Here is a 27,884-nt window from a genome sequence, read left to right on the forward strand (position 1 = left end):
CCCCTCAGAGGTAAAGCTTGACAGCTAGGTATTAATAGCTTATGTTCCAAGTGTTTTTCTTTGATATCAGAAAAAGGGGGCTGTAGACAAACGTAAATTGATTTGTTCTGGCATTTTCTTATCATAATTTTTAAAAAGCCTTGTATTGAGGTTATCACTGTCTTATCTTTGTCACAGTCTTCTGGACTGCTTCTAGGTTTCAGGTTTTCCCATTTTAGTATAAGACATGAAACTTCATTTCTGATACTTTCAGCCTTAGGTATTTATTTGTAATCCTGTTTCTATGAGACAGTATCTTTTTCCAGAAGTAACAGTTATTTCACAAATCAATAAATACATCCACACAGACAAAGTAGCACTGAAGTGATGTGAATTAGAAAGGAGAGAAAGAAAGGAAAGAAAAAAAAAGATAAAACTGAAAGACAAATATTTTGTTTAAATTGTTCAGCCATGTTTTTATCAGAATCAAATGGAAACAAAACACATACACACACACACACACACACACCAATCCCATTACCTGCAGTATCTATCAGCAAAGGTTCATTTTTTTCTGGCCAGGCTAGCTTAGGAACTATCTTCTTACTATAGATCTCTTTCTCTTTAATGGCTTTAGTGGCTGGTAGGTTTTCAATCTCTGTGTCTTGTACTTGAGCTGAGAGCTCTTCAGCAGCAGCAGCACTGTAACCTATAGAGAGGGGAAAAAAACCCACAGTAGGCAGGCAGGAAATTGACAAAAAAAAAATTTAAAAACACCTTTAAAGCATCTGCTATGTGAAAGGTATTACTGGTGTTGAAGAAAAAAATAAAAAGATCAATTATAAATATGTTTAGATAACTGTTTGCTAAATTGTGGCCAAGAACATGTACATAAACAGAAGTAATACAAAGTAAAAGAGTCACACCATAAGAGAGAAACAGATAAAGAGGTATAAGCACTCAAAGGAGGGGAAACTACTTCCAGTGAGGAGGATTACGGAAAAGCTCTGGAAAAAGCAGCTATTGATTTGGGCCTTAAAAAATATCTGAAATGAGATTACACTGAGATGGAAAGAGAAAGGCATTTCAGGCAAAGATAACAGAAGAATGGAGTCAAGGAAAGTAACTGCACATCTAAGAAATAGAGTAAGTACATGGTTTATTATAGGTTTTATAAGGAAAAGAGGTGGGAAATAGCATTTGAAAGGCTGTTTGGGAGCTAACTCTACTTTTCTGGAAGACTATACTAAAAAGTTCAGATTTTCTTGTTAAGGCCAATGATAATTAATGAAAGCTTTTGATTAAGAGACTAACATAATGATAACTGTGTCTGGAACATTCATTTAGCAACAGCAAAAAGGAGGTAAATTTTTGAAGTGTTGTCCAGAGTACAACATAATAATATAAAAAAGCAATAAATACAAAAAGAAAAGTGGCTAATTATCCTCTAAACTATGTTTCCAGTTTCCAGTTAAAGACTACCAGCTATCCCCTAATATCCAGTCTCCTTTTCCTCTAAAATAGAATCCTCTCTTTAGCTGGACATACGGTTATCAGGATAAAGACTATGTTTCCCAGTCATCCTGGCAACCTAGCTTAGTATGACTACATGACTAAATTCTGGCCAACAGGACGTAAGAGGAATAGTATGTGCAACTTCTGAGAAGTATCCTTCAAGAAAAGAATAAGCTTTTTTCCCTTCCCTTCCTTCTGGCCAGCATGATGACTGTAGCTTGAGAAAGGAGGCCAAACAGAATGGAGCAATGGGAGAGAAAGTTTTGTCCCCTAATACTCTGGTAAAACATGTCAAGTCTGGAAGTCTACTCTGGACTTTTAAGGGAAGAGAAATAATTCTCTGTCTTCTTTAAACCAGTGCTATTTTGTTCTCATCTCTAAGAGACAAGACTACTCCTAACTGAAACACAGTATCATAGGCATTTTTAAGTAGAGTCCCACTGAAGTAAAATAATTGGATAGCTGAATTCCAAAAGAACAGAGAAACAATGATATTGGAGACTCAGCATCTCACAGCATTGAATTTTTTATCAGCAGAGGTTAAAAAGTCCTTTGTGTAAATATTTGGCAGTGAGATTCATTTGTGTACTTTACTGACACAGTCCTCCAGAAATATCTCAAAGAACTTAAAAAATACCAATTTTAACTGCCAGTCTATACCAAATATAGCAAGAATGAGGAGTGTTAAAGACAGCAAGAAGAGAACAGAGAAAACATTTCTGTTTATACTCTAAAGGAGAAGTCTCATTTCAGAAGACCAGAAGAAAATAAGATGGAGACAAGCCAGTTCAGCTACCTGCAGTGTCTTTCTGCAAGGATTCTTCTCCAAGTTGGCCAACCTTAGTCACTGCCCTCTTATTGTAGATATCCTCCATCTGTTTTGCCCCTGAAACGTTCTCATTTCCAGTTATGGCCACCTGAACTGTGGCATCTGTAATAATGACATCAATTGATCACAAAGAGAAGAAAAAAATAACACAATTGAGAAGTAAAACCAAACAATTTATATATTAGGAAAAAAGCACCTCTTAGGCCCCATCACTATGTAAAAGCTGTGATAGTTGTGGTAGGCTTAAAATTATGAATTGGAAAGCTTTTCATATTTTCATGTGTACAGCAAGTGTAAATAAAACCTGTTATTTGATGGTTTGAGTCAACACTTTTAACAAGTCCAGATAAGGTATCTTTTCTCAAAGTAGATGTGAACAACCCTTTCAAGTTCTTCCGTCTATTCAAAATTTTTTTTTTACCATTGTTGGGAGTCAATTTTGGTATTTCATATAATTCCAGAAAAGTACCTGCATCATTTAGATTCTATCAATAGCGTTCTCATTAAAAAAATCCTACTGGAATTTAGAGTAGCAATGCTTTCCATTTGGAGATTATTTTGGTAAGAAATCACATATTTATTTTATTATTAATATTATATAACTCCAATTATTTAGGTCTTTAATATATTTTAATGAAGTTTTATAATTTTCTCTATAATAGCTTTTCTCTATAAAAGTGTAACTTTTGTTAGATTCATTTCTAAGTACCTTACTGTTTGTTGTCTTATAAAAGGTATCTTTTTAAAAATCTTTTTTCAATGTGTAGTATAACAGACATACAGAAAAATATATAAACAAAGAGCTCAGGGAATTATCAAAAAATGAATATGTGTGTAACCTCACCCACATCAAGAAATAAAAACTGGCTACAGTCCTAGATGCTGCCCTCTTTCTTCCTTCCAATTTCCCCTAGACTGAGAATATCTGATTTTTGATACAGCAAATTAGTTTTGAATATTTTTGAACGTTACATGAATGGAATTGTATAGTATATACTCTTTTGCGTCTTGCTTTTTTCTCTCACATGATGTTTGCAAGATTCATCTGGCATTGTTGTATATAGTTGTCCTTCACTCATTCTTATCTGCTGACTAATATTAAACAGTGAATGTGAATATGCCACAATTTATCCATTCTACTAGATAAAAAACTGGGCATCTGGGTAGTTTCCAGATTGGAGCTATTACAAATAGTGCTGTGATATATGTGTGTCTCTTGGTGTGTTTGTGCATCCATTTTTGTTGAGTACACAGAAGCAGAACCGTTGAGTCACAGATTATACTTTTGTGCAACTTCAGATTATGCCAAAATGCTTTCCAAAATCATCGTTTCAATTTACACTGCCACCAGTAGTGAATGAGTTCCACTTACTCTACATTCTCAACAACACTTGGTATTTTCTTTTTCATTTTAGCCATTCTAGTGGGTGTAAGAAGTTCCTTATTGTGGCATTAATTTTGCAATTTCCAGTTGGTTACTGCAGTTAAATATTTTGGATATTATATTAGTCAGGGTTCTCTAGGGAAACAGAACCAACAGGAGATAATCTGTAAATATCAGATTTTATAAGAATGTCTCATGCAGCTGTGGTGCTGCATGAGTCCAAATTCTGTAGGGCAGGATGCACAAGTCTAAATTCCATAGAGCAGGCCATGAGCTGGCAACTCCAATGAAGGTCTTCAACAAACTCCCCAGGACAGGCTGGCTGGCTGAAGGGGGAATTCAAGTTCTCTCTTCTCCCTTAAAAGTCTTCAGCTGATTGGATTCTACCATTGCACAAGACCCTGTTTAGTTGATCATAGATGTAATCAGCTACAAGTGCAGCCAATTGACTGATGATTCAATAAACCAGCCTTCTGGTTTATTAACCAGCCACGAAATGTCCCTGCAGTAATGGTTAGGCCAGTGCTTGCTTGACCAGACAACTGGGCACCATCACCTGGCCAAGTTGACACATGAACCTAATCATCACAGATATGTTTACTGTCTACTGGATAGTCTCTTTTGCAAAATATCTAAGTTTTTTGCCCATTTTTCTATTGCGTTAACTACCTTTGTCATATTGATTTGTAGGATCTTTATAATCTATATTTATCTAGATAGTCTTTTGTGGGTTTTTTGTATTACAAATATCTTCCTCACTCTTTGGCTTGCCTTTTATCTCTTATTTGGTGTGTTTAATGAGTAGAATTTCTTAATTGTATGCGCCAATTTATTAATATTTTCCTTTATGGTTACTGATTTCCTTTTTTTGGGGGGGGGGAGCATGTCTTGTTTAATGTATTGTTTTTTATCCCAAGATTATAAAAACATACTCTTCTATTTCCTTGTAGAAAAGCTATCTATCTATCTATCTCTTTGCCTTTTATAGTTAGATTTATAATTCATTTGGAATTGACTTTTGTGTATAGTATGATGTAGGGAATCAAAATTCTTCTTTTTTTTTTCCAATGTGAATACCCAACTGACCCAACATCATTTTATTGAAAAGACTATCCTTTTTCCACTGTATTGCAGTGGTACCTTTATCATAAATCAGGTGTCCACATACGTGAATCTTTTACTGGACTCTATTCTCTTCTATGGTCAGCTGGTTTATCCTTATGCCAAAATTACAATTTCTTAAAAACTGTAGCCTCATAATAAGCTTTGATACCTGGTAGTGTAAATCCTCTAGATTTTTCATCTTTTCAAAACTGCCTTGGCTATTCTTTGGCATTCTGCATTTCCTTATAAATTTTAGAATAAGCATGCTAACTTCTAGGGAAAAATCCTGCTAGAATTTTTTTTTAATTTAGTTTTATTGAGATACTTTCACATACCATACCATCATCCATGGTGTATAATCAACTGTTCACAGTATCATCATATAGTTGTGCATTCATCACCACAATCTATTTCTGAACATTTTCCTTACATCAGAATGAATCAGAATAAAAACAAAAAATAAAAGTAAAAAAGAACACCCAAATCACCCCCCCATCCCACCGTATTTTTCATTTGTTTTTGTCCCCATTTTTCTACTCAACCATCCATATACTAGATAAAGGGAGTGTGATCCACAGGGTTTTCACAATCACACTGTCACCCCTTGTAATCTACATTGTTATACAGTCGTCTTCAAGAGTCCAGACTACTGGGCTGGAGTTTGATAGTTTCAGGTATTTACTTCTACCTGCTGGAATTTTGACTGGATCTTTTTTTTTTTTTAGTATCTGTATATAAGGGTATAATTTTATCTCTAAATATCACCTTAGCTATCTTCCATAAGTTTTATTATCAGATTTTTCTTTATTCAGCTCTAGATGTAATGCAATTTCCCCTAATGATTTCTCTTTAACTTTTGTGTTACTTAGAACTACATTTTTGAATTTTCAAATATATACATGGGTTTTTGTTTTGTTATTCTATATTTTTATTGTTGAGTTCTAGGTTTAGCTATACTGTGGTCAGAGAAGCTGACCTGCCTGGACATCAGTTCTTTAAAATCTGTGGAGACTTTGTCTTTGACCAACAATTTCATCAATTTTTCTAAGTGTTCCTTCCACGTGTTCTTTAAAAAAATGCAAAGTTCTCTATATATCTAATAAAGTCAAACTTGTTAATTCTGTTGTTGAAATCCTCTCTAGCTTTTCTAATTTATTAATAATTTTTATTTCCTGATCCTCTCAATTTCTGATAGATATTAATTGTTGAATTTATCTCAACAATCCTACCATTTTTTGGCATGTAAGTTTGAGGACATGAATATAACCTCTGTCCAAGTCTTTTGCCCATTCTTCCGGGATCACCCTTCTGTGACCATTATCTTACTGATGCATGAATCCTTTTGTTATGGTAAGATGAACTGTTATATCTATTCATGTTTTTTTTGCCTGGAATTCTATTTTGTCTGATATTAATTTGTCTTGCAGCTTTTCGTTTGGTTAATATTTTGCCAAATGTATCTTTTTCCATCTCTTCATTTATTTTTTTTTGGGGGGGGACAATATAATTGCAATTTAATCAAAGTAACATTATGTATATGGTTTTGAAAGTCAGTTTTATGAGGCTTACAACAAAAATCAGCAGTTCCCTCAACCCATTCCAGATCCCAAGTTTTTAAAGGTCACCATTTTCAATTCCTTTAGCTGTTTCTTCTACTGCTGATATCCTTATTTCCAAATAACATTCTTCACAGTGTTGAATCTATTTTAGTTCCAGAAAAATCTATTGACTTCCTACTATGACCAATGACATATCTTACAAAAACCCTACTACAACACACACGTCCCCTCATCCTGTCTTCTGAACAGTTCTAGCCCTCTATTACTATTCCATGTTTACATCTTATGTTATATAACTAGTATTCACAGCTAAACCAACAAGTATGCTCTAACCACATTTTTTGTACAAATTTCTGCTTTTCCTGAAGAACTAATGATTGCCTTATTTTTGCATTTGCTAAGTTTCTAGGCACAAATCCCTAGTCCATCTGCAAACTTGTACATAAAATTGAAAAACTCCTCTATATACAGTCAAACACATAAGGTAGGTAGTCTATCATTCTGACATTTTTCTTGCTGCTTCAGTCTTGCTTTAAGCTTCTGCACCATTGCCTCACTGGGGATTCTTTTCCCTTCTCTCCTGCAATTTCCTCAATCTCAAGTTTTCTTCTTCTTCTTTTTTTTTTTTTTCTTAACAGTGACCTTATTTTGGTTTCATGGCTGTTAAAACAAATACCACACAATGGGTTGAGTTAACAACAGGAATTTATTGGCTAACAGTTTCAGAGGCTAGAAGGCTTGCTTCCTCCCAGGGTTGGTATCTTCTGGTTGGCCAGCAATTTTTGGGTTTCTTTGGTGTTTCAGTTTTCCTGGGCTGTTCAAGCAACTACTATGCAATGGGTTGGTTTAAACAAAGGGAATTTATTAGCTCACAGTTTTGAGGCTAGGAGAAAGTCCAAATCAAAGTGTAATGAAGATGATGCTTTCTTCCTAGAGACTGGTGTTCCGGGGCTGGAGGCAGGTGATCCTTGGTCCTTGGTTCCTCTGTCATCTGGGTTCCATTCTCTTCTGGGTTCTGTTCCATTTCAGCATCTTGCTTCCTGTGGCTCTCCCTCTCTCTGAATTTCATTCTGCTTATAAAGGACTCCAGTAATAGGATTAAAACCCATCCAGTTTGAGATGAGACACACTTTAACTGAAGTAACCATATGAAAAGGTCCTACTCACTAAAATGGGTTCAGACCCACAGGAATGGATTAAGTTTAAGAACATGCTTTTCTGGGGTACTTATAGCTCCAAATCTCCACACTTGGCTTTCCCACCACATGGCAATGAACATAGAGGCACCTTCTTTCTTTTCCAGGTTCCTGTGACCTCCAGCTTCTGGCTGCTTCCTGTGGCTTCTCTTTCTAACTTTGACTCTGCTTATAAAGGATTCCAGTAATTCAGATTAAAAAGCCAAACCTTTTTCAATGGGGTTACACCTTAACTGAAGTAACATCTCAAAGAGATTTTATTTACAATGGGTCCATACCCACCAGAATGTGGACCAAGACCAAGAAAATGTCTAAACTAGTGTACACAATTCAATCCACTATACTTGTTTTGGTGAAATGACTTTCCTTCAGAATTCCAAGGCATTACTCCCTTCTTTTCTAACTCCATGTATTACTCTTGAAAAGTTTGATGCCAGTGTGATTTCCATTTCTTTATCTATGATCTGCATTTTCTTTTTAGAAGCTTTAAAATTTTCTTTTCTTCTCAATGTTCTGAAACATCAAATCATGTGATTTGGTGTGAATTTTTTAAGTCTGTAATAGTGCCCATTCGGTTCTGGGACTTATTTTCTATATTAATCCTTTGATTCCTTCTTTTCTATCTTTTCTATTGTCTTTACAAAATACTCCTTTTTGGATGTTGAGCCTTTTGGGCCAATCTTGAATTTTCTTATCTTTTTTTCTCTTTTTCCTCTTCTCTGTGTTTTGCTTTCTGAGAGATATTCTCACCTTTATATTCCAAACCTTCCACAAAGATTTGCATTTCTGGTATCATATTTTATGGCCTCACTTTATTTAGTAACTGTTCAATTCTCCCAGGTAGGCCTCCCCCTCACTATCCTCCTCTTCTTCTATAAGGTGAGGGGTTCTGAGAGTGGGCTTCTCCCAGGTGCAGTGATCGACAGGACTGAGCCAGGAGGAGGGTTCTTCCTTAGGGTGCAGGTAGAAGTAAACCAGCAGCTGGGAAGCAGTGGTTGGGCGCTCAGGTAACAGAGCATGACTTTACTTAACACACCATCCTTACAAAATAAAGCCTGTGGGTGTGTTATAGCTGGTGAGTACTTTGTGGAGACTTCTGGTGGAGTTCCTTTAGTATATCACTTTCTTCCCTGCCAATTTTTCTGACGTTCCTCCCCACCACTCAAGTATCTCACAGTGGGATTGTAAGGTTTTCTATGTCTAGCTAGTGGCAAGCATAAGGAATTCCCTAATGTGAGGATTTCATTTATGAAGTATATTTTGTAAAAATATTTCTCCTTTTTATCTACTTGGCAACCTCAATGTCAGATGTGCCTGTTTTCCCTCATTTAAGCAGACTTCAAAATGCCTTGCAGTGCAACAAGAAGGCACAGAAGCCTTTCATCCATGTTCTTCATAACATCAATGATGTCTTCACACGGAATCATTAACACGATGCCAAAAGCAGAATGCAGAGCCATGCTCTGATTTAAAGTCTGCCATGGGAGCACTAGCACCAACTGGCTACTAGTTATGACGGTAATAAAAAAGTATAAATATAACAAAGTACCAAAGACAATTATACATACAGAGTTTTCAGTGGCTACTAAAGTTTATTTAATACATGCTATTATGTATCATCTCAAGGAGTATAATGCCAGGGATGTAGAGAAAAAAAAAAAGCAACTGGATCCTTAAAGATTAAAAGCTTTTAAAAATGGTGGGGTCTATATCTGGGACCAGGCTGCATACTCAAATACCCAGAGTGACCAGACAGATAAGGTGAATTAATGAAGCAGACTGGGCCTAGAGTTGTGGGAACAGGAACAAATAGAAGAATGCATGTTGAGTTTGCAGGGGACAGCCATACTTCAGCTGCAGCTGATTACTGCCATGCTGGAATGCAAGCTGAGTGCAACCAATTACTCTAATTTTTTCAAGGGAAGCCAAAATCTTATTTTTAAATTTTGGCAGCAAAATCAAATTTTTAATAAAATATCATGTGAGCTGCGTATCTCCTAGCAGAATCTAGCCTATGAGAAGTTAGTCTCCAACATCTGACAAGAGATAAATTCATGAGACAATTTAATCAAGATTTGCTATGGAACTAAGTCTCTAAAACATACTCGGTTGGCCATTATTTCATTTAAAACATCTCATCATTTTATTTCCCATGGTGAAAATAAAAGTTTTCAGTTTTCAAAAATCTCTGAAACATTTCAAAGTACTTTATAAATGTTTTACCTTCTTGTATATGTCCAACAAAAACAGCAAGGAAACAGGTTTGTATAATAAAGTAGAAAAAGGATAAATACTGGACAATATTCTCACTTAGGATGAACAGGAAAAAATACCACAAAATACACAAATTCAAGCCAGTTACCTGCAGTTTCTTTCTGAAAGGGTTTTTTCACCACTGACCAGGACCTCTTAGTCACCGCCCTCTTACTGTAGATGCCCTCTTTATGTTTAATGTTAACCATGTCTGAGAGGTTATCATCCCTCGTGCCCAGCACCTGAGCTGGGAAGTCTGGAGCGATGGCATCATTGGATCCTAGAGAGAAATGGGGAATTGAACAATTAACACAAATACTGACATGAAGCACAAGAAATGCTTTTTAAAAATTGACCCTCCTCAGGGTAATGCTGGTCTCATAGAAGAGTCAAGAAGTGTTCCCATCTCTCATATTTTTTGGAAGAATCTGTGAAGAATTGGTAGTAAGTAATTCTTTAAATGTTTGGCAGAATTCAGGGGTGAAGCCATCGGGGTATAGGCTTCTCTTTGTGGTAGTTTTTCACTAATTCAGTCTCATTATAGATAATTCAAATTGTCTATTTCTTTTTGAATCAGTTTCAGTAATTTGTGTCTTTCTTGGAATTTTTCCATTTCATCTATCTAATTTTTAACACACAATTGTTCATTTATTCCTTTATAACCCCTTATATTTTTGTAAGGTTGGTAGCAATGTCTCCCTTTTCATACTGACTTACTAGAATCTTCAAATTTTCTCATATTTTTCCTGGTCAATCTAACTAAAGGTGTTCTGGTTTGTTAATGCTGCTGTTATGCAAAATACCAGAAATGGAATGGCTATTACAAAGGGGGTTTATCTGGCTACAAATTTACAGTTCTAAGGCCATAAAGTATCCACACTAAGGCCATAAAGCATCCAACAAGAGGATAACTTCACTGAAGAATGGCCAATGGCGTCTAGAACACCTGTTAGCTGGGAAGGCACACGGTTGCTTTCTGCCGATCCTTTGCTCCTGGGTTCTAGTTTCAAAATGACTTTCTCCAAAATGTCTCTGGGCTTATCTCTCTTAGCTTCTTCAGCTCCTGCGCTTCTAAGCATCTGAGTTCCTCTCCCAGCTTCTCTGGAGCAAACCCTGGGCTTGTATCTCCAAACGTCTCCAAGCACCTCTCAACATCACTGTTTGCTCCTAAGTATCTGGAGTGTTTTGGCCTCCTTAACCCAAGCAAACTTTGGGTTAGTATCTCAAAGCATCAGCAAGCGTTTGAGCCTGTGTCAGCTCTTTTTAAAGGACTCCAGAAAACTAACCAAGACCTACCCTGAATGGGTGTTATCAAATCTGCATGGAAACATTCAATCAAGAGGTCACACCCTAATTAAAAAGATTAATCAATATGCCCCACAAGATTGCATTAAACAATATGGCTGTTTCCAGGGGACATAATATATCCAAAGTGGCACAAAAGGCTTGTCAATCTGTTGTTGATCTTTTCAAAGAGCCAGTTTTGGTTTCATTGAATTTTTCTGTTTTTATGTTCCCTATTTCATTCATTTCTGGTCTAATCTTTATTATTTCCTTCCGTCTGCTTGCCTTAGGTTTAGGTTGCTCCTCCCCGCCGCCTACTCTATTAAGGTAGATAGTCAGGTTCTTGATTTGAGATAGTTCTTTCTAAATGTAGCCATTTATAGCTTCATTAAGTAAATTAAATAAATTTCTCTCAGCACAGCTTTGGCTGCATCCCATAAATTTTGGTATGCATTTTCATTTTCATAAATTTGAAAGTATTTTCTAATTTCCCTGTGATTTCTTGTTTGGCACACTGCTTATTTAGGAGTGTGTTGCTTAATTTCCACATATTTGTAATTTTCCAAATTTTCTTCTGTTATGAATTTTATCTAATTTCTTCCATTATAGTAGGAGGAAAGTAATTGCCATGATTTATATTATTTTAGATTTACTGAAGTTTTTCATGGTCTAAAATATGGTCTATGATGGATAACATTCCATATGTATTTGAGAAGAATGTATATTCTGCTATTGTTGAGTGGAGTGTTCTATAGATGTCTGTTAGGTCTAGTTGGTTTACGGTGTTGTTGAAGTCTTCTATTTCCTTGCTGATATTCTGTTAGTTGTTCTATTTATTATGGTAAATGAGGTACTGAACTCTCCAAATATTACTGTTGAATTTTACATTTCTCTCTTTACATCTGTCAGTTTTTGTATCATGTATTTAGGGCTCTGTTGTTAGGTACATATATATTTATAACTGTTATACCTTCCAGATGGATTGACCCTTTTATCATACAGAATTCTTTTGTTGGCTCTAACAATTTTTGCTTTAAAATCTATTTTGTTTAATATTAGTACAGCCACTTCACTCCTCTTTGCTTACTATTTGCATGGCATATCTTTTCTACTCTTTTATTTTCAGTCTACTAGTGTCTTTGAAAATAAAATAAAGCAGGTTATAGTTGGATCATGTCTTTTTATCTACTCTGCTAGTCTCTGCATTTTTATTGGAAATTTTAATCCCTTTTCATGTAGTTTAATTACTGATAATGGAGGATTTATGTCTGCCAGTTTACTATTCTTTAGCATGTCTTATATGTTTTGTGTTCCTTTATTAGTGCTTCCATTTGTGTTGATATTTAATAGTGTAGCATTTTAATTCCTTTATTACTTCATTCACAATATATTTTATGGTTATTTTCTTAGTGATTGTCCTGGGGATCACCATTCACATCTTGATTTATAAAAATCTAATTCAGATTAATACCAATTTCAATAGTATACAAAAACTTTGCTCCTCTATAGCTCTGATTACCCCTCTCTTTTATGCTTGTATTGTTACAAACTACATCTTTATACATTTTTTGGCCCATCAACATAGATCTATAATTACTGCCTTATAGTTGTTTAAATCAGATAAGGAAAAAAAAAGAATTGCAAACAAAAAATATATTTATACTGTCTTTTATATCTACCTATGTAGTTGCCTTTACTGGTGTTCTTTACTGTCTAGTGCCATTTCATTTCAGCCAGAAGGACTCCTTTTAGTATTTCTTGCAGGGCCAGTCTGATAGCAAAAACTCTTGTCATTATTTTTATTTGTCTGTGAACGTCTCAGTGTCTTCTAAATTTTTGAAGGATAGCTTTGTCAGATACAGAATTCTTGCTTGAGAATCTTATTTCTTTCAGCACTTTAAAAAGGTAATTTTACTGCTTTGGTGTCCCTGGCTTCTGACAAGAAATTGGCTGTTAACCTTATTGAAGATTTCTTGTACATGGTAAGTTGCTTCTCTCTTGATGCTTTGATTCTCTGCTTGTCTTTGGCTTTTGACAGCTTGATTAAATTTATTTGTCTGTGTTCATCTTTTCTAGTTTATTCTGCTTGGGGTTCACTGAGCCTCTTGGATGTGTCGATTCATGTTTTTCATCAAATTTGAGAAGGTTTTGGCTGTTATACCTTGAAAAGTCTTTCTGCCCCTTTCTCTTTCTCCTCTCCTGCTGGGACTCCATATGTGTATGTTAAATACACTTTATGGAGTCCCACAGGTTTCTGAAATTCTGTTCCTTTTCCTTTAAACTTTTTTCTATTTCTTATACTGGTTAATCTCAGTTGACTTGTCTTCAAGTCTGCTGATTCTCCTGCCTGCTCAAATCTTCTGGTTAGCCCCTCCAGTGAATTTTTCATTTTAGTTCTTAAACTTCTAAACTCCAAAATTTCTATTTGGTACCCTTTTATAATATCTATCTCTATCAATATTCTCTATTTGATGAGACATTATTCTCATACTTTTCCTTCATTCTTTAGACATGGTTTCCTCTACCTCTTTGAATATATTTAAATAGCTAATTTAAAGTCTTTGTCTAGTAAGTCTGTCTGGGCTTCCATAGGGACAGTTTCTATTGATTGCTTTTTTTCCCCTGTGAATAGGCCCTACTTTCTACTTTTTTTGGTTTTCTTCCAGATCTCTTAATTTTTTTGTTGAAACTGGACACTTGAAATAATATAATGTGGCAAAGTCTGGAAATCAGATTCTCCTACTCCACAGGGTTTCCTACAGTTACTTTTGTTATTATTTGTTTAGTGACTGTGTGAAGTAATTCTGTCAAGTCTGTATTTTTTGTCATGTATGGTCAGTGAAGTCTCTACTCAGTTAGCTTATTGGTCAGCTAATGACTCAGAGATCTCCTTAAACACCTTGAACCAAAAAATCTCCCAGTCTTTTCTGAGGGGCTCTGTGTATTGGGAAATGCCTTCAACACTCAGCCAGGCAGTTAACAAATCAGTTTTAGCCTTTACTTCCTATTTGTGGAGAGCCTTAATGTCAGCCAGACATGAGAAATTAGGGCTTTCTCAGGTTTTTCCTGAGTATGTGCAAAGCCCTATGCATGAGCATGGTCTTCTGGATTCCTAGAATTATACTGAAGCTTTTTAAAGCCTCCATGGATATCTCATTCCTCAGCTTCTCCTTTTAAGGTTTCTGGTTAGTCTACTGTTTGCCCCAACTACTACCAATCTCTTTAGGCACCTGTGAAGTCAAAATACTTGCCTATCCCTCCACCCTGGAAAGAGGCTTTAAGATGGTTGATCTTTCAGTTAGGTCATTAGAGACAAGCCTACTGAGTGACGACTGTCAGTGAACCATAAGAGAGGTTAAATAAAGACAATTTTTTGTAAGAGAGGTTTTGAAAGAGTTGTAGCTTTGTCCTGCTTCCTCTAGTACCAGGAATACAGGCTGTTATTTTTCAAGTGTATTGGCCAACTATAAAGAGTGGAGGATGGGACTACAGCAATTTAAAACATCACAAAGCTCACTCTTTTTACGAAGAATCAGTTCTTTTTCTTGAATGAATGCACCTTGGATTGCTGTAAGCCTTTGGTTAATTTCCAGAGTTTTGAAAAAATTGGTCCTGACAATTTCTGCCAGTCTTTTCCTTGCTTTTATGGAGGGAAAATTTTCAAAGGTCTTTAGTCCACTATTTTCACTGGTGTAACTCTCTCTTCTCCCATTTTGAATCTCAGTCAGTTTTTGCCCTGGGAGTTTTGCTTCTACTCACAGTGATTCACTAACACAAAAATATTTTTGCAACTGTAATAAACGTCAATGTGCACAATAAATAAATGTGCATAATTAATAAAATGATCACTAAAAAAGAAAAAGACATGGTACCTATCTTCGCAGAGCTTACTGACTAACATAAATGGATTCTTGTATACTAGTCGAGAATGTTAATGCTCCTATTAAGTAAATTTCTAAGCTTTATCACTTTTTTTGGGCCGTTGTTTCCTTTGCCTTTTTCATATTATTATTGTTTTTTTTTTTTTAATGGAGCCTATGTAAATTCTGTTGCTATTCATTCTGAGTTGAGGAGAAATCTATTTGGTCCAAATATTTGCTATTGGCCCCATACTCTAACTGTATCCTACTCTTATCTATAGATGCACTAGGTATTGATGCACATAGTTGCTAGAACAATTCCTAGGCTTTCACCCAGTATACCTCTGTTGATCGTAAGAAAGGATTGCTTTCTAGTCCCAATTGATTCTGACTACTAGAATAGATGGAGGACATGAAAAACTACAACCCCCAGGCGGCATGGCTATTAGATCTCTTCTTGTCTTACTGATGCATCTAGTATGTTATTGACAGGGACAATATTGCTCAGGATACTCTTTCAAAACCTCATTTCCAAAAAATTGTCTTGATTTAACCTATCTTGTGGTTCACTGACAGTCGTCACTCAGTAGGCTTGTGTCGGTCATTTTTTCATTCTATCGCCCTCTATTTTTCTGCCCAAATTTTCTCTAAATCTATCTTGTCTCCAACAAGATTAAGGAAATTAGGAAAGGGAATGGATAGCAGGACACTGGCTGCTTGTTGGTACAGACATTCTGCCTTCTGAACAAGGGGCTAAGAGTGAAAATAAGAACAAAAAAATTTTCCACCTACAATCAATTATGTGAGCTTGTTTATTTTTGGTAGCCATTGTATTTTTTAATTTATAGTGTTGCAGGTACTGGAAATTTCTCCCAGTTTCTGCTACAGGTTTAATAATCAATTCTAACACTTGGTAATATGAGCATTTTTATGGTTGTTTTTTTCTGTGGCATCATGGTGGGAATTAAGGAGACGTTATATCAAGGTCTTATATCCAGTTACCACTAGAAACTAGTCTGGCTCTCTTTCATATAAAATTAACAAACAAATGTGCTCAACACCAAGGATAACTTCACATTTCTTTGCAATTTTTACTCTTAACGACTTCTACTGAAAAATCTCGAGGAAAACAGTACATGTCTAAACTAAACTAAGTCATCTCCTGTGGACCACTCAAAATTCCATGCCAATCAATCAATCAAAGCCACACAACAGCAACTCAGTACCCTTATCTTAAAATCCCCTCGGGAAAAACTTACTGAGTTCTTCCGTGGGGTGTTATACGTTTCCTAGATCTGCACTTCCCTGCAGTGAACTCACAGTGTGCCGTGAGTATTTTAAAATTTCAGGGAACAAACAGTGATATCTGATATCTGGTACACACCATACAAACTACTAACCTCAAGGTAGATCAAACTTTCAAGACTAGATCATGCTACATTATTTTCAATGCTGTCATATATTTGCAAAGCTGGATTTTCAGCAGTTGCTGTAATAACAAGCAGGAAATAAGGGTGGCTGTCTCCAATTTCATTTTGAGGTTTGAGAAGCTGTACAGTGCCAAGAGCAGCACATATCCCATTAGTAAGTAGTTGTGGTTATTTAGGAAATAAAAATCTCATTTTTTCTTAAAAAAAAACAAAAAAACAATACCAAGTAGTTTTACTTATGTTGTTAGAGCACAATCCTAAGTATTCACATACTAATAACTTAGTAGCTGTTTGAAAAAATAATACAAATAAATATTGTTTGGATATAACAACTTAATAAACACAACTATTAGGTATTTCTCTTTGGACCAGGGATGCCGAAAAAAAAAAAATCACTGAGACATGAAGTGCACTATGAACCAAGACAGCTTGGAAACCTTTGTCTAAGGAAGAGTCCACTGACTCAAACAAACAACTGCCTGTACAAGTTTCTTCACCAAATATTTAAAGCTTAAGTGTACATAATTTATCTGGTGAAATAATTCATCTATCTGAACCAGAGATTCAGGCATGAACAGCTCCATATTTCACTGACAGATTAAATAACAGTGAATTTTCGTATCTCACTCCAGATTCAACCAGCCAATGACAAATATAATATCATAAAGTAAAGTTTTGAATAATTTCAGCATCATACCTGAGTGTGAGCTCTCAACAGTGCTGTCTGATTTGACATCCAGAAATTGAGGAATTTTTCTTAATTGTGGAACATAGTACATCTCTGTACCTCCAGAAGGCTTATACGGCAACAGTAAAGGCTGGGCTAAGGAGGTAGAAATCAGAACAATTAATAAGAAAATATTTATCAATTCACTCCACAAACATTAAGAGCCTACCACGTGCCAGGCAATGTTCAAGATTCTTTGAATATTATCAGTGAACCAAACAAAAAAGTATCTCCGCCTAAAAGAGAAACTAGCATTCTAGAGGGAGATATATGGTAAACAATTAACATAATTAATAAAATTATCTAGTATTTTAATAAATTATAAGTGATATGGAAAAACATTAGAAAAGGATTGGGAATACCAGGAGAATTGGGGCAGGGTGCAGTTTTAAATAGAGTGGTCAGAGTAGGATTCATTGAGAAGATGAGTTTTTAGTAATCCATTCTCTATATAGGTTACTGTAACAGAAAAACACTTCATCTTATTTTGAACCCGGTGATTGTTAAAACCTACTATTGTTCTTAAGGTCTTAAGTCTGTCTCCAGAGCCACTTAATTCAGTCTCCAGAGCCACTTCTATGCAACAGATCTTCAATATAAAGTTCCTGAAGTTTCCATTATAAAAGTAATAAATTCTCAATATTAGGAAAATACATAAAAATAAAAAAGACAAAATCCTACCACTCAGAGATAACTGTTACTAACATTTTATTATGTTTCTTTCCAGTCTTTTCTGTTTCTTATTTGTTTATATATAGAATGTATATTTTGGAATTCAGCTCTTCTACTTTACATTTACAATAAAATATTCATGGTATTTCCTTTCCTCATTTTTTTTATGGCAATACAACAGATTAACAATTTAATAATATATCTAATGTTGAAAATTTAGGTTGATTTCCAATTTTCAATTATGAAGAATTCTGTGAATCAAGATTTCTATTCATCGCATATCCACTCTTCCCCTGCTACCCTATCTTGGGAAAACTCTCTGATTACAGAGTGAAAAATTTATAAAGCTTTTTCTAAAAATACCAACCTCTAAATTGCTTTCTAAAATGTCTGTGCCAATTTATCCTTCCATCAACAGCACAAGTATAATCGTTAAAAACAAAATCTTTGCTTATGGAGGTAAATGGAATCTCGGTTAATTTTGTTATTTATTTGATTATTACCTAATAATAATCAAATGGAGCAAACCATCTATGTGGCTCTTTTAGTAAAGCAACTGTTTATGCCTTTTGCCCATTTAGTGGAATACTGGAGTATTGGTATTTTTCTTTCATGGTGTGAGAGAAACTGCTAATGGGCCCTGGTATCCTCTTCCCTTCTTTCTATTAGAAAGAGAACTCCATATTTAGCTGGGCACATAGCCACCAATCTATATATTATATTCCAATCTCCCCTGCAGCCATTTATTGCCCATGGTATGAGCACAAGAATAATGGGGGCAACTTCCTGGCATTCCATTAAGCTCCAACCCTTCCCCCCCACCCCCACCCCACACATACACTTCCTGGGACTGGAAACCAGGATGGTTACAGCATCCATTCTGGAATCAGAGAAGGAAACCACACTGTAAAGAAGTCTGAGCTACCAGACATGGAACAGAGCTACCCACTTGAGACCATCTACCTGTACTTTGGAGTTGCTGTGATAAAACAGCTTATTCTATACCCCAAAACAAATTCAATAAGCAATCAATCAATTAATTTAAATTCACTGGGGTCATCACTTGCTACCTGTGTGACCTTGAACAAATCAGTCCTTTTTTGGTTTTAGTTTCCTCACCAGCAAATGGCCATGATAATAATACCTACCTTTTAGGATCGTTGTGAAAATGTAAATGGCTTTAAAAATATAAAGTGCATCAAACAGTTATTTTGATATATTAATAAGCACTCTAAAGTGCTTCCTACTCTAAAGTAACCAATTTATTCTAATAGCACTTAAATAATCGTTATTTTTCTCCATTGTGATACCTCCCTTATCACACACTAAACTGAGGCACAACAGGATTCATTTCGGTGCTTTCTATTCTATTACATTAATATTTTTATACATGTTCAGGATAGTACTACACTTTAAATTCGGCTGCTGCTAAAATTGGTGTCCCCCATTACTCTTCTTTTTTCATATTTTCTTTGTTATTCTTTCTGATTAAGTTAGGATCAATTAAACAAGTTCAGAAGAATTCCATTAAAATTTTGAGCAGAATTTGCTAGAGTATAAGTTAATTTAGGAATAAATGATATTTGTATAATATTCTGCTTTCCTAACCAGAAACATACCCTTCTCTCAATTTAGCTGTTTTCTTTTCTATCCCTGCATAAAGGATTAGCATTTCCTTCATGTAGGTCCTATAAAATTCTTGTTTAGGTTATTCCTAAGTATTTTATGGCATTGTATTACTCTAGGAATAGCATTTTGAAGACAGTTATCATTTCTCCTAGCGAAACACTTTCAGCTCCTTCAATTTATTGTTATAGACCCCAGTTTTCTCTTACATCCAGTTACCACTGCTAGATAAGACTCCTAGTTGCCCACATCTAGTTTATAAAAATCAAAATATTCCAGGCAGGGTCTGATAGTTCCTGAGTAGAATGAGGCCTCTGTCATTACGGACACAATAACAGCCTTTATGTTATTTAGAATTGTGTTACCATCCTTGACAGTTCCATCATTCTTCTGACTTATTTTCGTACACGACTTCCAACCAAGGAACTTATTTCACAGTGAAGGAAATGAGACAAAAGGTCAATGCCTAAGGGGATTCACTGTTTTTATTACATGCGTTATCACCCACAAGTAGGCAAAGCCTGAACATTTTTAAAAACAGTGAGCGATTTACTGAAAACTGTTATGGCACCAGCAGGGGACCACCACTTTCTGATGCTGGAATGCTATCTTACAGAATACTGCACATGCTATGAACCATATATAGTACTTGCCTATCCCACAGACAGAGGGCATGCATTCAGAAACAAAAGTAGAAGCCTGCTGAACAACTTTTAGAATCTTCTGCTTTCAATCTCTGTGACTCTGAGCATTGTTAGATGGAGGAATTTTGAAACAAGAGAGGGACACTTCAACTAGGAGACAGGAGTCATCTAGCCATTTTACTCTTCATATCACTGAAGCAACACATGGAAAAGGATGTCACGGAAACTGTGATTGCTCTTAACTATCCGGGAGAAAACAGGATTACCTTAATAAAAAGAGGTCAGCTAACAGCTAAGGAAACGACCATGCCTGGTGAAAGTTAACAAAAAATTCCCCTAATTCCATACTTGCAAGGCTAGAGTAAGGTCTCAGACTACTTGGAAATACTGTGTCACTCCATCAGGAAACAAAGAAACAAAAACAAAGAAAAACCTGGCCATTGAAAATCTGGATGAAGTGAAAGGGAACAGAAAATGAATAGAAGAGGGAAGAATTTAAACCACAGGAAAAAAAAGGCTATAGCCTCCCACTTCTATTTGGTCATTACTTTAGTCATTATTGTTAGACTAAAGATGTGTTAATGTTTTCCCCCCACCAGTGTTTACAAAGTTTGGTAGTGATGGTTAAATTCACTATTTACTGCAGAGGTTGCAGTGAGTAAATAACAACAACTAGGAAGATTTACATTGGACCCAGAGCAGGAACAGTATCACAGGAAGTAGAAGAATTCTGAGACAAAGGAATGGCTTTTTGAAGTTATCAACAACCTTACATTTGGATGCTGCAGTGTTCAGGTTACTCCGGAGCACCTGCCTATGGGGGAAGAAATGACATAGCAAATAGTGGTTGCTTTTGGGAAAGGAAAAAAGGTAATGGGACTGGGGAGGGAAAGAGAAGAAAGTTCAACTATAAAAGTTATTTCTTAAAAAAACAAACTGAAAATAGAACATAAAGCTTACTACACTTTGACTTTGTTCATTCAGAGTAGCGGGCACATAGCCACATGTTTTACAGTATTCTTTGTACTTGAAAATCTTTCAGACAACACCCCCCACCCAAATCAAATAACATTAATACTTTAAAGGAGTCCTTTCTCTCAAGTTCCTAAGTGTAATGGTAAAATAATTAATTGTGGCCCCTATATTGACAGATATGTTTCATATATAAATATGCTTTTGCAGCTGGGTTTCCCCTCTTGTGCTTCTGCTACTGCCATGAGAACAATAAAACAAAGGAAGCTATTGTCCCTTTAGCCTGGGTCTCAGAATGAGATGTGAACAAACCCAAACCATTCCTGCAGCCTGGAGCCAAGCCCAGCTAAACACCAATTGACTCACAAACCCGTGAAGTAAGAAACACAAATGTCTGCTGTTATCAGACACTAAGGTTTTTGAGGTGGTTTGTGATGTAGTATCATTGTGGCAATAGCTAACTGATGCATGAAGGTATCCTTTGTGACAATTTATTAACCTGTACTTTTGGTTTGTATTCTTGCATTTCACAATAAAAAATGGTAAAAACAGTATAAACAATTTAACTTATATATATATTCTAATTTAAATTAAATTCAATGCATCTTAAACCTTGAACCAAGCAATTTTCTTTACATTTAGGCATATCCTATTTATAACTGCAGATGGATAAGTTTTTAAGTAGAGAAACTTAAAAGTATATTTTGAATAGATTTGTGCAAAACTAAATAATTTAAAATTAGTAATTTAAAGTTACTATCTTAATTTCGGGAAGGATGAAGATTTAATTTTTCTGTTACTTGACTGAAAAGGAAAATAATTTCCTCTAATTCTAAATGTTATATAGAGTAAGTGTTACCAAAATATCATGAAACTATAGCTTATAAAACACTGTAAGTGCAGACTTTGTGGTAGCTGGCTGTTCATGAAAAACCATGTCATCTTCGTTCTGGAAAACAAAGATAAACTATATTCCCAGACAGTGGAAAGTAACTTGGGTCACTGTTGAATAATAAAGAATTTGACTAGACTTTGTCCACAGTTCTTGGGAGACACCCACTCAATCTCTGGACTTTTTCCTGAGTGACAGGAGTGTCTTTGTTATTCATGATGCTCCACTTGCTCCCCACACCTCATACTTTATGCTAATGAGATGGTTCAGGGTGGAGACTGCCACAATAGTAGTCTTAGGGTGGGGGCTAAGAAAAGACCAGAAAGACCAACCATGGGATTGGAGGGCTGGGGTTTGGTGTTCAATGTTCAGGGAGAGAAGGGAGGCTAGAGATTGAGTTCAACTGTTGATTAGATCAACCATGCCTACATAATGAAGCCTCAATAAAAATTCTGGACCCAGAGGGTAGAAGCTCCGGTGAACAGCCCCAGTTGGTAAAACACAACGATGTGCCAAGAGAGTGAAGCATCCTGACTCCGTAGGAAGAAAACACTAGAAGTTTCACCTTTGAGACCTTACCCTATGTATCCTCTTCTGTAGTTCCATCTTACTTGTATCCTTCTTGCTATAACAGAACTACAATGGTAAGTATAGAGCTTTCCTGAATTCTGTGAGTCATTCTAACAAATCTGTCATAGTGGGAACTGCCAAATTTGTAGTCAGTTGGTTAAAAGTGAGACTGGCCCTGGGTACCCTCAGAACTTGTGGCTGGTGCCTGATATGAGGGCAATCTTGAAGAGGACTGTGTCCTTAACCTGGTCTAACTTCCAGGTAGTTAGTGACAGAATTGTGGTGTAGCCACTTCTAGACCTGGCCCATAAAATCCTCACATGTGCTCTTTAACCCTTCCAACTGACTGGGATGGCAAACCCAAGATAATTTTGGGTTGCACATTTTAAAGACAGTAGGGCCAAAGTCAACCTGGGCCTCTGTTGATTGTTTCAGGAATGAGAGATAAACCACTACTGTGTTTATGTCACTATGTATTTGTGCATCTATTTATCACAGCACCTAGCATTACTATAATAAAGTCACTAATTATCTGCCCACTGAAAAGCAGACTTGTTATCGCAAGTTATCATGAGATGAAATTATAATTTAAATAAAATTTTACAGGCAGTTTGAGTTCCAAATAGGTTAACTCTACTAGACTTTAAGGTAAAAACATAATAAATCATATTCTCTTCATAGCTATGTAAATAAAAGATGTATATAATTGTGTTGGACCCTATCCCATGCTTAAATTAAATTTAGGTTTTCTGACTTAAGAAATCCACAATTATCTAATAAATCACAAACTTCTGAGATAATTACACATAAATGCTGGTATACTGAGCTAAAATGTAATCACATCTCTTACTACCTGTGCCATGAGAAGGAGCAATCTGTTGGACTGAAGATGATGCAAACTTGGCAGGAACTCTATAGACCTTCTGGGTAAAGGGCCCTGGAATTTCATGTCCACGATCTTCAGCATTAATAAAAATCTCAGATGAAAACGTGGTCTTTTCTGGACTTTCTGTTGTTATCTGAGTGACTGCATCAGATGACAACTTTCCAGAAAAAGCAGAAAACGGGGTCTTAATCTCCTCTGGTGGCCTGAGTATAAAAGAGAAAGGATGCAGCAGGTCACATTCTTGGCCTATCAAATACCAACAATCACTTTCCAAAAGTGGCTTCAAGGAATATTTAAGTAGCTACAAAGAAAATTTTATGGCAAGACATCTACCTCAAAACACTAAGGCATTTTCTAGGTACCCTTTGCTTTCTATCTTTAGATACTTACTACACTTGACTGTGCATAAATTTACTTTTATTTATTTTAAAACCATATTAAAATTTGAGTTTAGAATGCTAATATATAATTCAGCTGAGGAAAGAACATTTATAAACTGAAGTGAAAATACATTTTTTTTTCATTACTGGAAGTCTACCCTAAAGTAGGAGACTATGCTACAGCTTAGATTACACACAGATAAATAAGAACCAGAGCCTTCTCACAAGGAGTTCACATAGGAGAACAAGAGGTCTTAAAGGTTGTAGCATGTATTCAAATTACAGAAAATTCATATTAAAACAAAATGGAGTAAATAAATGACTGAATAAATAAAAAATCTTGCTTACAGAAGAAAAACAAATACTATAACAAAGACACCAATGCCCACCCTTCCCCAGAGAGGTGAAGCTTATTTCCCCTTTGCATCCCCAGCCCTTGAGCTGGACACAGTAACTGGATTCCAAAAAATAGAGTTTATAATGGGAAAAGCAGTAACTTTACAGTGGAGAAACCTGGCAAACTCAGTCTTATGCTAGTGGTTAAGGTTAACATCACTAGTGATGACATTCAGATATCATGTACACCAGACTATAATCTAATGAGAAGAACACTCTTTCTCTGTGGCACTCTTCCAAAATCCACTGCACCAGTCTAATCATGAGGGAAAAAAATCAGACAAACCCAACCAAGGGATATTCTACAGAATACCTGACTTTAAAACTGCCAAGGTCATAAAAAACAAAGAAAGAATGAGAAGCTGACATATAACAGACGAGCCTAAGGAGACATGACAACTAACTACAACATGGTACTACTTTGTATTGGCTCCTGAACAGGAAAAGGACATTAACAGAAAAACTGGTGAAATCCAAACAAAGTCTGGAGTTTAGTTAATATTACCGTACAAATGTTGTTTCTTAATTCTGCCAAATGTACCATGGTCATGTAAGATGTTAACAATAAGAGAAGGTGAGTGAGGGGTATACCAGAATTCCATGTTTGTCACTTTTCTATAGATCTAAAATTATTAAAAATAAACTTTTTTAAAATAATGGAGCAATAGTGTATCATATTAGAGTAATAGCTATATCACAGAAACAGAAGAATTTGTAAATCTCTACTCTCTGCCTACCATTTGTTAACTGAAAAAGACAATTATGAGAAAAGAAAATAATATGTCAATCTTCCTTATTAACACAGATGCAAAAATCCTAAACAACATGTTAGCAAACCAAGTGTAGTGCATGTGCATGCATGCTTGCTTGCTCTCTCAATGCAAACACATACACATACGTGTGTTTCTCTTTCAAGATGATTTACCCCAGGAATTTAAGGATGTAAATTTAGTTAACATTCAGAAACAAACTGAAGAAGCTTCCACCATCAAAATGGTAGAGTAAGCCACTCCATGGCTCTGTACCAACAAAGACACTTTAAACAACAAACAAGAGGTGGCAGAATAATCTTTCTCAATGCTCAAAAAGTCAGTTGAAAGGATGCAGTAACAAGGCAAGTGCCAAAAAAAAAAAAAGGCAACTTAAAAATGGAAGGATCTCGTGGCACCTTGGCTGGCCTCTCTGTCATTCCCTCATTGGTGCTGTTCATAGCCGGCCTGTGCTCCCAGTGTGGGTTCCTGGTCCTAGAGGAATCAGAGTAACTCTTATGCACAGCTGGAAGCAGGTATGTCTGGGACACTCAGTCTAGTGGCAGCATGAAATATTCAATTAGGACACTAATCACAGGCTCACCATCCCAGAACTTGCCCTGTGTGTAGAAGGCAGCTCACAGAGCTCTCCTACAGAACACTGTGGAAGAACAGTCAAACCACAGTTGCCTGGGGTAAAGGCTTGTAGGCTGTGGGACATACAGTGTAGTATCCAGGACTGTGAGGAAACACTGTTGCCTAGGGAAAAGGAATCCAGGTAAACAGGGGAATTTCTGGGGTCACATGGGCATGTGTGACACAGAAAAGACCAGAAGAGGGCTCTACGTTTTTGCATTGGGCTATTCTCTACACATATTATTAGGACAACTAAGCTCTGAAGGAGAGCACTAGCACAGGCCAATGTGCAAACACTAGAAAGGTGATTTCTTTTTCTTTTACTATTTTTGTTGTGTTGTTGTTGTTAGCTCCTGGCATCCAATAAAATCTCTGTCACAACACTAGCTGGATACAAGTTTAAGGAAGACACAGTGTCTAAATTTCAGAGATAATACATCAAAAATGCCAAATGTTGTACCAAAAACTTACAAAACATATACAAATGATGGCTTGTGCAAGGGAACAGGATAAAGAATTAGAAAATACCAACTACAAAGACCAGACCTTGGATATACCAGCCAAAGACCTTTTAAAAACTGGTCCTAAATATATACTCAGAGCTAGAGGAAAACATGAACAAAGAACTAAAGGAAATCAGAAAAATGATAGATGAACACAAAGAGAAGCTCAATAAGACAGAGAAATCATGAAAAGGAACCAAACAGAGCTGAGATCGCAGGAACAGAAATAAAACATTCCCTAAGCATTCAAGAGCAGATTGGAGCTAGCAGAAGAAAGATCAGTGAACTTGAAGATAAGAAAACTGAAATAATTTACTCTGAGGAGCAGAAAGAAGAAAGAAGAAAAGTGAACAGAACCTGAGAAACTTGTGGAAAACCATCAGGGACACCAAAAGCAGAAGAGAGAAAGGGCAGAAAGAATATTCAAACAAATAATGGTTGAAAACTTTCCAAACTTAATGAGACATGAGTATACACGTCCAAGAAATCAAAAAAGGATAAACACAAACACACTCATATCAAGACATATGATACTCAAACTGTTAAATGCCAAAGATAGAGATTTCTGAAAACCACAAAAGACAAACAACATGTCATGAAAAAGGAGCCACAATAAAACTAAATGCTAATTTCTCATGGGAAATCACAGAGGCAAGAAGACAATGGCATGATATATTTAAAGTGCTGAAAGCAAAAAACTGCCCACCAAGAATTCTATACTCAGCAAAACTATCTTTGAAAAATGAGAGAGAAATTACCACACTCCCAGATAAAGAAAGCTGAGGGAGTTAGTCATCAATAGATCTTCCCTACAAGAAAGGCTAAAGGAAGTTCTTCAGATTTAAACAAAGGACACTAGACAATAGATCAAAGTTGCACAAAGAAATAAAGAACTGTGGTGAAGGTAATGACATGGGTAAATATAGATGACAATACTATAGTATTTTTGGTTTTTATCTTCACTTTTTACTTCCTAGAGGATCTAAAATGCAAATACATAAAGAGTAATTAATGATAAATCAATGGTTTTGGACTAATAATGCATAAATATTTAATTTGCAACAACAACTACATAAAGATGGGAAGGGCTGAGGGATACAGGTACATGGTGTGTGTATGCTACTGAAGCAAGTTGGTATCACACCAAATGAAATTGTTGTAGATTTAGAATGTTAAATTTAAGCTCCACAGTAAGCACAAAGAAAATACTGGAAAAATATGCACTGAAAGAAGGGAATGGATTCTAAAGGTTTTGCTACAAAAGTGGGCAAAGAACTTGAATGGACATTTCTCAATGAAGGTGGCCAGGTGGCCAATAAGCACATGGAAAGATGTGCAATATTATTAATCATTAGGGAGATTCAAAACAAGATCACGATGAGATACTGCCTCACAGCTACCAAAGTGACTATTATTAAAAATTGGAAAGTAACAAGTGCCAGCTAGGATGTGGAGAAATGGAAGTCTTAGTACACTGTTGGTGGGAATGTATTATAGCATGCACCCACTGTGGAAAACAATTTGGTGGTCCATCAAAAAGTTAAACATAGACTCACTATATGACTTGGCAATCTCACTTCTAGGTATTTACCCAAAAGAATTCAAACCAGAAACTTGGACAGATATCTACATACCAATGTTCATAGCAGGATTATTCATGGTGGCAAGGAGGTGGAAGCAACCCAAGGGTGCATCAACAGATGAATGGACAAAATATACATACAATATTAATCAGCCATAAAAAGAGATGGAGTCCTGATGCATGCAGCTACATGTAAGAACCTTGAAGTCACCATGTTGAGTGAAATAAGTCAGATGCAAAGGGACAGATATTGTAT

At 35.9% G+C, this 27,884-nt stretch overlaps 1 protein-coding gene across 4 annotated transcripts in view; it reads right to left on the bottom strand.

Annotated features, from left to right (window-relative positions):
* Positions 1 to 27,884, bottom strand: part of ALMS1 (ALMS1 centrosome and basal body associated protein) — a 274,368-nt gene that overhangs the window by 79,648 nt on the left and 166,836 nt on the right. For all 4 annotated transcript variants that reach the window (XM_037806566.1, XM_037806569.1, XM_037806568.1 and 1 more), the window contains 5 exons: positions 23,350 to 23,585; positions 17,091 to 17,216; positions 9,929 to 10,099; positions 2,291 to 2,425; positions 521 to 688 (listed from right to left, as the gene is read on the bottom strand). In XM_037806566.1, the coding sequence (XP_037662494.1) occupies positions 521 to 688; positions 2,291 to 2,425; positions 9,929 to 10,099; positions 17,091 to 17,216; positions 23,350 to 23,585 (836 nt within the window). The remainder of the gene's footprint in view (positions 1 to 520; positions 689 to 2,290; positions 2,426 to 9,928; positions 10,100 to 17,090; positions 17,217 to 23,349; positions 23,586 to 27,884) is intronic.

Source organism: Choloepus didactylus, chromosome 17, assembly GCF_015220235.1.
Source record: "Choloepus didactylus isolate mChoDid1 chromosome 17, mChoDid1.pri, whole genome shotgun sequence".
NCBI lineage: Eukaryota > Metazoa > Chordata > Mammalia > Pilosa > Megalonychidae > Choloepus > Choloepus didactylus.